Below are 11104 nucleotides of genomic sequence, written 5' to 3' on the forward strand. Positions count from 1 at the left end.
AGTCACTCATATGGGCTGGCTTGATTACATTCCCTCTCTCCAAGCAATTCAGTTCACATCCTCTCAGTTGACATGGTAACCCTGAGGGCGGTGTTGCCAAGCAACAAGCAAGCAGGTCACAGTGCACTTCAAATCACTCCCAGACCAGCTTGTGTTTCCTTCCCACAGACACTAAGAAAAGAAAAAAAAGAGGCCCCTTATCCTCTCAGAAAGAGAAGAGTATTTCTATGACATGTCAGTATAAAGTTCATAACTCCTCAGTAAAGCAATGCGAGAGGTCATACGCTTACAAATTCCAAAGTAATTAAATGTAATGCATATCAATGTAAAATGTAGAACTCCTTAGTAATGCCATGTTTAATGTTCTTATGCTTACACATGTCGAAGTATTTACGTTATGCATATCAATATAACGTTAATCTCTCATTAGTAATGCAAGGCAAACGGTATACACTTAAATGATTTTTATTAGGATAAGCAGCAGCATTTCTGTATGAAACATGAGAAACAAATGTGTCAAAAAATAATACAATTTTCTATAGAGGGGTATGATGCCTCTGAATGAACATTATAGTGGTAAAATACCATGTATTGATATGAGTGGTTAAACTGAAAAGCCTTTATCTTTGACACTGTCTGATATGCTGTAGATAGTGCCACAAACACTCAAACGGAAAAAGTGCAAAGAATCACACACACACACACACACACACACACACACACACACACACACACACACACACACACACACACACACACACACACACACACACACACACACACACACACACACACACACACACACACACACACACACACACACACACACACACACACACACACACACACGCACATTAATTGTATTCATAATACATGTATTCACATATCAAATGTATAAAGCAGTATAGTCACCTAGGTAGCTGATATGATTTAAACACCAACTGGTATATTTATCATCACAAAAAAAAAAAACGAATAAAAAATCCTGCCTCAGGCAAAGGACAAATAATAACCACATTCTGTATATATGATAAAGAACATAGCAAAATATAACACCATATAAAAACTTGATATATACGAGCATGTTTCACAAACAGCTTAGCTGTAAATACCAACATTTTCTGTGTCTTGTAAAATTCACAGTGAAGTAGGGATACCGTTTTTATCCCTTTATTTTTGGGGTGAGAACATAGAGACCCCCTTTTCAACGAGCCTTGAACTGAGACATAATCATAACGTTGTACTTTATGGTCCTGTGGTGCTTGTTGCATCTGGACATGTTCCTTAAACTAGCTTGGGACTTCAGTAAGTCTTTGGATAACAAGTCAAGAGACTGGGTCTGCTTCCCAAATGGCACCCCCTTCCCTCCTATAGTGCACAGCTTTTGACCAGGGCGCATAGGACTATGTAGGGAATAGGGGTCCATTTGGGATGCACTCTGGTGGTTACTCTACACTGGAGTAACTCTACACCCTAAGTGATATTCCAATGGCCGTTGTACAGAGTCTGTATACTGTATAAGGCTATACGGGGGAATTCAAGGTGACACAAGGCACTTTTTCGTTAAAATCAGTTTTTCCTTCTTCCCAGCACATGAAACCTAAACACAGTGAATTAACACTTCCTGGTACGTTTTATAAAACAGAATATTAAACAGTACTGGAACACACACATTTACATGGCAAAATCACTTTCATCTATATTAAAACAAATTCACCATACCGAACACAGGACATTAGCTTACTCTATGAAAGTGTACTACTGTGTATACAACGACCAGCGTATAGTGCCTATGATGGAAGAAGCTATAGCGACACTAAAAAAGGACAGTCAACTCAATAGTGAGAGCTCCCCTTCTCTCCACCATCACTGAGTAGCAGTTCATTAGGACTCATGGGGGACCATTCTCTCCTTCTCCTCTCGTCCCCTCTAACAGGGAGCGCTCTGGCCTTCCTTCCCGGGGTTTCCGCTGCTTCCTGGTTCATCCCAGCAGTGCTGACCATTTTGTGAACAGAACAACACGCTACTCGCTCCGCTACTGACTGGCCGGTCATTTATAGCCTGAGTTCAGCTGCATCCTGTTAGCTACCTTCCCCCTCCCGTCCCCTCCCCTCCCTCCATCCCTCTTCCTCTTCTCTCACGGTACTGTAAAGCATCGCTCCCTCCTCGTCTCCCCCTGGCAAAGGGAACGGTATAGTCCATAGAGACACTGGAAATACTGCAGCGTCCATCATGCCCATTGTATGTTTGTGTCTATATATAAACTCCACTAATTTCCCCCGTCGTTCTACGTCAGGCTCCAGAGCTGCCCAGCAGTGTTCTGTAAAAGAAACGTGTGATGGTGTTTGAAACGTGTGACTCTCTCTCTGTTTGTCACGCCATAGCGGTTTAGCATGGGGGTCCTATTGAGTTGAGAGTCCATTGTGTTTAGTGCAGACTGGCTGTAGTTGTAGTGAGACCTCCTCGTCCATAGGGGGCGTCACCTCCTGTGGTGGTCAGTCACTGTCTTTGCGTAGGCTGCGGTCCGTGTGAAGGTTGGCAGGCTCTGGGCTCTTGCACTGGATACTGGTCCCGTTCCCGTTTTGTCCCGTGCTGGTCACTGTGGCATCCGAGTGGCACCAACAACACAGGCAGGACTGGAAGGGGACAAGGTTAGACACTTGAACAAGGGTGCAAGTTTACAAGATTAGAGGCACTATTCATACTGCTGTGGTCATTCTGTGTTGATAGCGTTTATTCTATTGCTGCTACGATAGACGAGGTCCAAGTAGGCACTTTTCTACAGCTTACAATAATGAGGGCTTGTGTAATGAGGGCTGGGAATGCTTCTTTGAACAGTATACTACATAAAACTACATCTGCTCACAGCGTGAGAAGTAGAACACTTTCTATCCTTCCCAAACTCTTAGCCCCACTTCTGCAGAGAGAGGAAGAGGCACGTTCAGGGTCTGGGAATTGCTGTTATGAGTTAGTCTCAGTCTCTCTCGCTCTCTGAGGACAGCTAGAGCTAGGGCATGGCTTATCTTCAGCTCAGGTCTCTAACAGATGTGTACAGTTATGTGACCTCACCCAGTAAATGAGTTCATAAATCACTGCTTTGCTTTACATTTTCTTTAAATAATGTCATCACCAGCGCAGAGCCACGGCCCCTCGGTCGTGGGGAGAGGGAGAGGTTCTCTGTTTGTTTTACTGGCGAGACAAGACAAAGGGTTTGGGGAGGGCTGGGGGGGTTAGTGGAGATACTGATTATATGGGGGGAAAGAGAGAGCGAAAGAAAAAGAAAGCAAGAGAGAGAGTGAAAAGGATTGAGAGAGATATAGAGCAAGAGAGAAAAGGAGAGTTGGGTGTGTGTGTATGTTTAGGGATCTACTGTACCTTGAAACAGTTTTTGAACTTCTTGCTGACAAAGTAGAGGATGATGGGGTTTATACAGGAGTTTACTGTGGCTAGGTTGATACTCAGGTAATCCAAGACCAACAGGAAGCTGAAAGAAACGACACCCATGTTTTTTGGCCGAACTTTCATTTGAGTTTCATCTCCTTTCAAACATTTCAAATCATTAAATTGCAGCAACTCAAATCATGTCCGTCTGTGTTTAGTCTGTTGTGGTTCTAGATCCAGTCGAGTGATTCCCCACGTATTTCCACCTTTCCATTTTCCAACACACCGTACTGAATCAGTCATTTCTAATAATAAGATGACAACAGCAAACAAACATGGCTGCACTCACTTGAGCAGGTCACAGCGTCCGATGTCTCTGGGGTTGTAGACCATCTTCTTGAGGATCCTGCTGAGGTGCAGGGGGAACCAGCACAGAGCGAAGATCAGGACCAGGCAGAACACTGCTTTGGCCACTTCCCGTCTCTGGGGATAACAATAAACAACAGATTAGGAAAAGGTTGGACGATGACGATGAAGGGTGATGAAGACAAGATACTGAGAGTGGAAAACGTATTTAAAAAACGTTGAGTCATCCTGAGTACTGTATGGTAACAACTCTGGGGAAGTAAACAGACAAAATGTTAGGTTCGGGAGACGCTAGGTTGTTAGGGAGACGCTAGGTTGTTAGGGAGATGTAGGGTTATGTAATGTAAACCGGATAGGCCTGAGAGAGGAAAAGGACAAACCTTTAAAGAGACTAAACGTGAGTCATTCTGCAGTAGTGTACTGTTACGGTAGAGGTGCCTCTGCCTATACGCAGCCCAACCTGGCTTAGGGCCTCCAAAACGCTAGAGGCTCTGGTTACAGGACGTAACAACCGAAGAGAAGAGAGATCTGATACTAAGAAGTAGTACTATGAATGTAGAAGGCAGTCAGGGTGGGTTATGCAACGTCAGCTTGAGAGGCCTGAGAGAGGGAATGGGCTTCTCCTTAAGAGACACTAAACATGAGGCAGTCTGGCCTCAGTACCTTGTGTGTGTACCTGTTTGAGGTGTTCACTGAGGACGATGCGGAGGCTGCCGTTCCTGTGGTTGAGCATCTCACAGGTCATCAGAGTGTAGAACACGGCCGTACACATCAGAGGAACGCAGAAGTAGAACCCAAACAACCACCAGTCCTTGATGTCCTTATAGTACTGCAGGAGAACCACAACAGGGGAACGTTAGTACACAGGTTCTATGCAGGAGAACCACACGTCTTAACATGCCAATACTCCAGAAGACTGTCCAGCAGGCAAACGTGGAAAACTGGTTGTATTGATGTCGTAATGAGGTCATTTCAACCAGTTTCACCTGCTAGGTTTGGTAACAAAGCAAGTTGACTTTACCAATACGTCTATGTAATGGCAGTGACATATTCTAATCTATTAAATCCACATATTATCGTACAAGTTTTAAGGAGGAGCAGATGCCATTTGAGGAATTTTTGGGCCACAGAATAAATTTTCATCTATAACCTTTATACGACATTACTAAATTCCTCACTCCAGGAGGATTTTAATGAAACGACCTAAACCTCAGCATGGTTTGGTCATGATATGGGATTTAGTATCTTTTGTGTTGCATGATGTGAACTAGACACACACATGGCTCAGCTTGAAGGAACCATACATCAGTTGAGCTGTAATTGCTGTTGTGGCCTGCGATCAATTATGTTCTCCAGGCTTGTGAACAAAGAAAGTGATCACCTCAGAGATTTTCTCTCTGAGGGGAAAAACGTATGGAGACCTCTGTCAGAGTTCAAATGCTATTTGGGTTCAAGTACTATTTGAAATCTTTCAAATACTTTGTGTTTGCTCTAGCCTACCTGGAGTGCCAGATGTTTTGGGATGATTCTATTCGTCCTTTAAGCCAGACAAGCTCAGTCAAGCACAGCTAAAGTATTTGAAATGATATTTGAACCCAGGTCTGGCCTCTGTATGCTTCCTTTCACCATACTTCTAGTTCTTTCCGTGGTTCCACCAAGAATGTCAGAGAAATGAACGTCAGTACGATAAAGCCACCACTGTATTTATAACAATTACTTTTCATGCCAAGTATTTGGACAGATGGAATTGTTTTTGATAGGTCAGTGCAAGGATACACCACCACATGAAATCATGGACTCTCAGATTTACTAACTTAACACACATGTACTGTACTGTAACCCTACGTGAATCACTTTTGTCTTTTAAATCATAATGAATAAGAGGGGGGACCTGATCCTAGATCAGCACTCTTACTCAGACACGTTGTGGGACAGATTTGTTTGTATACAGGTAATAGGATTATTTCAAGTGCAGAAGCGTCAACAAGAAAATGGGTCGTACCATCATGAACTCAGTCCTGGGGTTGAGCATGCATGTCCGTATGGTCTCGTTCCTGTAGTTGAATTCAACCATGTCGAAGCCGATGGCCTCTGGGACAGCCAGGACCATGGACAGCACCCAGATGGACACGATCTCCATGGCCGTCCGAAGAGGAATCCCTACTCCCTGGACCCTGCTCCATGACGCCACTGCACGGTACCTGGGGCATGGAGGGACACAAAGAATGAAAGGGTGAACATGGTGGGGTAAGGTAGGGGTTAGAGCAGGGCCAGGGCTGTGGACTTTTCAGCAACAACTGATGAGTTGGGAGTTGGAACTAATAAACAGCCCAGCGGTGAAACTAGTTGTAATGAAGTCATTTCAACCAGCTTTTAATGGTTGTAATGAAGTCATTTCAACCAGCTTTTAATGGTTGTAATGAAGTCATTTCAACCAGCTTTGCCCGCTAGAAGGTTCAAGTGACTGTGAAAAGTGAACCTGTTTTAGAGACACTTCCAGTACTTGAATAATAGACTTACTTCAAACGTTTAACCCTGCATGGGAACATGATTGTGAGAACCACAGAGATATGGTGAGAAAATTCCTGGAATACTTGTTCATCTTATCACAGTACCATTATGTTGGGTCAACTCAGCTGTGCATTGTAGTATATGCTCTATGAACTGACTGCATGGCAGTAGACCAGACACACACTGTACCGCATAGTGAGAAAAATGATCCAAGTTAAGATTTAATGAACAACAGATAATAATCAATTGTTTATCCTCAGAATCTAATATTCATTCTTTTGTGAAGCCTCCAAACAAGCGTTGGCAGGAGCTATAGTCTGTTTGTTGACGCTTGTTTCCTGTGCTCCAAATCATGTTTGCTTGTTTGTTTCATTAATAGGCACCGCTTGTTTTAGTAAACGCTGCATCAACATTTTATGGCCTGAACAATATATTTTTCATGACGCACTTGAATACCCTTGGCAAACAACATAGTGTCATTTATATTTTACCCAGCTGGTAATGCATCCACGTTCTCTCTCTCTCTCAAACAGAGAGGACGAGACACAAACCAGACGAGATATGCTGCGCGTTTTCTGGGACCATCTGCTATTGAACTCGCCTCTATCACTAACGTCTCTCTCTCTCTCTCTATGATGGGAGTCATTCAGCATAGCTGGTATGTTCAACTGGCTTCCATCCCTTTAGACCCAGAACAGGCCTCCTTATGCTCTTATCTCTTATGTCTGCTAACTCACAGACCAATGAAGCCGGACATCAGCCACTCACTTTCACTCTGCTGATAAACAGGAGCGACAGTGTTAAGTGTTACAAGAACCGAAGGGAGTGAGACGGGAATACAAGTCTAGTAGTCTAGCAACAGACACAAAACAATCAGAGTTAAAAATGTGAGAATAAACATTTTTAGATTTGAGAATAAGACTACTTCTGCTCCTTGATGGAAAAGCTGTCCCTCCTCAGGGAGAGAAACAACTAAGACCACAAAGCGTCTCAGAGTAGGAGTGCTGATCTAGCATCAGATTTGACTTATGGATCACGATGAAAAATATTGTATGGGCAGATCCTAGATCAGCACTCCTACTCTGAGAGGCTTTGTGGATATGGCCCCAGCTGGCCTAGTCCTTAACAGATGTAGCCAATAGAAAACTAGGAGGGAGAGTAACTATGTTGGTAATGGGAGAGCTCCATTATTACTGACATTACAAACTTCCGGAATAAACTGCCTTTACCGTACTACCTCCACTAAGGAGTTAAACTAACTCCCATCCTGTGGTTTCCTTTAAATCAAATTAGGGAAGTCATTCATCTTTCCTGGCCAATTTGTCTCAGCCACTCCCATACATAGAGTGGGCTATCTCATAAAGGCTTTACTGTTCAACAAACACTTTTGGTTTGAATTCAAACCACGGCAATGTGTTTTATCATGGTGTTGGTGAGTTACTGGCAAAGGCTGAGGGTCTGAGGGTGACTTTTTTTCATCGAAAAAAAGTTTAGAGAGGAGTTTTTTTCTTTGATACTTACATATTGTAAAGTAGACTACATTTCACAGAAAAAAAGCATCATTAGACTGATTTTCATTTGGAGTTTACCGTAACCTACATATAAAGATTCACAGAACTGAAGGGCCAGAACAGAACAGAATTCTATGGTGCAAACATTCCATGAGTCTGGAACCAATTTAAAACACATGTTTTTACAAGATAATAGAATCCTATTCCAGGGAGCAGAATATGTCTCTATGAAATAAATTGAATAAAGACCCACTTATCGTGTCTGAGTACTAGGTCAGATTCAGCTACAGCTCATATGTTAACCTTGGTAAGTGTATGCCTGCCAGACAATGCATTTGATAGTAAATGAGTAATGTGTATAATGCTTCAGAAGCCTTATCCCTTACTCCCAAGACACTCTCGTAGATCTGAAAGAATTGGATAGGTGTAGGCAATAGGCTATCATGAAGCAGATGGAAAGAAACACCATATTGCTTATTGCTTATATTGTTTATTAATTCTATAAACATGAATATGCAAATGCAAATATTTCTTAGGCTTTTTGCTTTGATCCTGTTAGATCAGCTACCATTGGTTGATTTGGAATTCAGCAGTGGTACAGGTGACTGACCTGTCGACGCTTAGGGCACAGAGGTTGAGGACGGTGATGCCCACAGAGGCCTTCTGTAGGAATGGCACCAGCTTACACAGACACAGCCCAAAGGAATTGTCATCGAAGGGGAACCTGGTGGCAAGGAGCTGCAGGGACACAGAGAGAGAGAGAGAGAGAGAGAGAGAGAGAGAGAGAGAGAGAGAGAGAGAGAGAGAGAGAGAGAGAGAGAGAGAGAGAGAGAGAGAGAGAGAGAGAGAGAGAGAGAGAGAGAGAGAGAGAGAGAGAGAGAGAGAGAGAGAGAGAGAGAGAGAGAGAGAGAGAGAGAGAGAGAGAGAGAGAGACCGTCAGCACATCGTAGAAGACAGTTTGTACGCTTCAACTCACAACAGGCTTTGCATCGTCAGGAAATAACCACACACCTTAGATGGCATTGAGCCAGTTGGCACTTCCCTGTATTACAAACCCTTTCATAAGATACCAGAAATCCATAATGGTCATTATTAGCCATTATGGTAACTGAGAAGACAGAAAAAGCATGTAAAAAATAAATTTAATTGTGAAAGAACAATACCTGCTGTGAAGAGTAATAATAATAAAATAATAATAACAATAATAACAACAACAATAATAATAACAATAATAATAATAATGGACTAGCCCTTATATCGCTTTCTTCACTAACTAGTAAGGAATAAATTATAGGGGATTGAGGTTAGGGAATCACATGTTTATCTCCTCTTAGCTCAATTCCCATTGTCCTTAGGGTCCGGACTATCTTTAACCACTGTACTGTAGCAGGCCCTTCACAACAAGCAGGTTAGTCACAGTCACATCAGAGGGATTTCATGGTACGTCCTGACTTCATTCTGAATCTGAGTACAGTCCAACAGCAGGCCCATATGCGCCTCATCATCTTGATACAGTACATAATTGAGTCAGGTCCTACAATAAAACCCTAGCAAGCCAACCCTGGAACTATCTTCGAAAGTGACATCTTTTCTTTAATTGGACTTCCAGGCATCTATAAGCACCACTTCCCATAGCCTCTTACAAGAGGAGCTCCCTTAAGAAAACAACTCACAGCTCTCCCTGTAGAACAGACTGCTAAAACCACCCTTTGTCATTATGAAGTAGTCTTGGCAGCTGTCGTTGAACAGGAATCAACATGGGCCGAACAAAGAGAGAAAGAGGGGATTAACCCAGAGTCGTTGAGGTGCCGGGTCAAAGGAAACACTTCACGGGTGCATCCTTGTCCCCCTATTGTTCACTTGGAGCGCTAGGCGGTTCCATCTAATCAAAAAGTCTCGGGAACATGAGGGTTGGAAGGGAAAGGGGGCTACGTCACTGTGGGTGTGTGTGTGTGTAGCCTGTGTCCGTGTGTGTGTGTGTAGTATTGTGTGTGTGTATGCAGTGTGTATATGATTCAATTTGGAAACTGCGTCAAACAAACCCCGTAGGAAGTGAGCTGGGCCTCCCGAAAGCACATGGCCCTGTAGTGCAGACATATTCACAGGGAGTGTTTGGCCTGAATCCAGAGTTGTACCTACGGCACTACTTTTCCTCACCAGTACAAAGGGACATTGTGATTTATCGGTCATGTGTGTAACTGAAGCGCCTAATACAGGAAAGACTTTTCCCCCTTTGTACATGTAGAGAATCATCTGTCCCGGGACCCGAGCACTTCCATATGTGCTGACACAGTGTGATGAAACTATATACCGGTAATACTAAACAGGTGGCCTCACCATTTCTCTTCACAATGAACTGAGCATTCCCAATGTACTGTACTACATCCTATTAAGAACCTTGACCTGTTCAACCAATGTATGTGGACCCAATGAAAAAATATGCTCATTACTCTCAAGCAATAATACCACAGCAGGTAAGATAACGCCGTAAATCATCTGTGAGATCTATCTAGGTAATGTTAAAGTGAGCCCACATGGGGGTAAATGGACTACAGTCTAATGGGTTTAAATGACTCACACTGGACACGTGATTCATCATTTAACCAGACCCATTTATTCTGAGTGTAGCTAGGTTCAAGTGTGATCGCAGATAAGAGGGCTGGAGAGGAGAGCTGGTCCTGTGACAAACCACGGGTCAGAGCAGGGCCACTGATATGTGTGACCGCAGTCTGATTGGTCTGATTCCATTGTTTATTTAAGTCTGGGCCTCTCCCTGCTTCCTTCATCACAAAGAGCCACCCAATGAAGATAAAGTAGTACTACTACTACTGAAATCAACTTTGGAGAGCAACATGATCTTTGGGGAGCATTCTAATGAATACTTTATTTATTTGTTCTCCCCTTTCTTTTCTCCGCTACTCTCTTAGAGGATTCTAATAGGTTGGCCTTTTTCAGTCTGTTGTTGGTATACCATCTGGCCCGTGTTGCCACCACATCCCTTAGGCTGGCAAATAATGACTCTCTCTCTCTCTCTCTCTCTCTCTCTCTCTCTCTCTCTCTCTCTCTCTCTCTCTCTCTCTCTCTCTCTCTCTCCCTCGCTCTCTCTCGCTCTCTCTCTCTTGCGCGCACTCTCTCGCTCTCCCTCTCTCACCCGCTCTCTCTCTCTCTCTCTCTCTCTCTCTCTCTCTCTCTCTCTCTCTCTCTCTCTCTCTCTCTCTCTCTCTCTCTCTCTCTCTCTCTCTCTCTCTCTCTCTCTCTCTCTCTCTCTCTCTCTCTCTCTCTCTCTCTCTCTCTCTCTCTCTCTCTCTCTCTCTCTCTCTCTCTCTCTCTCTCCC

The 11104-nt window shown here is 43.5% G+C and overlaps 1 protein-coding gene across 2 annotated transcripts in view; it reads right to left on the minus strand.

The window, feature by feature from the left end:
• Positions 1-449: 449 nt before the first annotated feature.
• The window catches only part of LOC139567051 (endothelin receptor type B-like), a 13527-nt gene continuing 2872 nt past the window's right edge, over positions 450-11104 (minus strand). The window contains exons 3-8 of one of the 2 annotated variants that reach the window (XM_071388488.1): positions 8380-8507; positions 5750-5948; positions 4424-4576; positions 3731-3864; positions 3376-3484; positions 450-2636 (exon numbers count right to left, since the gene is read on the minus strand). In XM_071388488.1, coding sequence (XP_071244589.1) covers positions 2496-2636; positions 3376-3484; positions 3731-3864; positions 4424-4576; positions 5750-5948; positions 8380-8507 — 864 coding nt within the window. In that variant the 3' untranslated portion in view covers positions 450-2495. The remainder of the gene's footprint in view (positions 2637-3375; positions 3485-3730; positions 3865-4423; positions 4577-5749; positions 5949-8379; positions 8508-11104) is intronic. The other variant, XM_071388487.1, reaches the window with a different exon arrangement.

This window comes from Salvelinus alpinus, unplaced genomic scaffold (genome assembly GCF_045679555.1).
Source record: "Salvelinus alpinus unplaced genomic scaffold, SLU_Salpinus.1 scaffold_41, whole genome shotgun sequence".
Taxonomy (NCBI): Eukaryota; Metazoa; Chordata; class Actinopteri; order Salmoniformes; family Salmonidae; genus Salvelinus; species Salvelinus alpinus.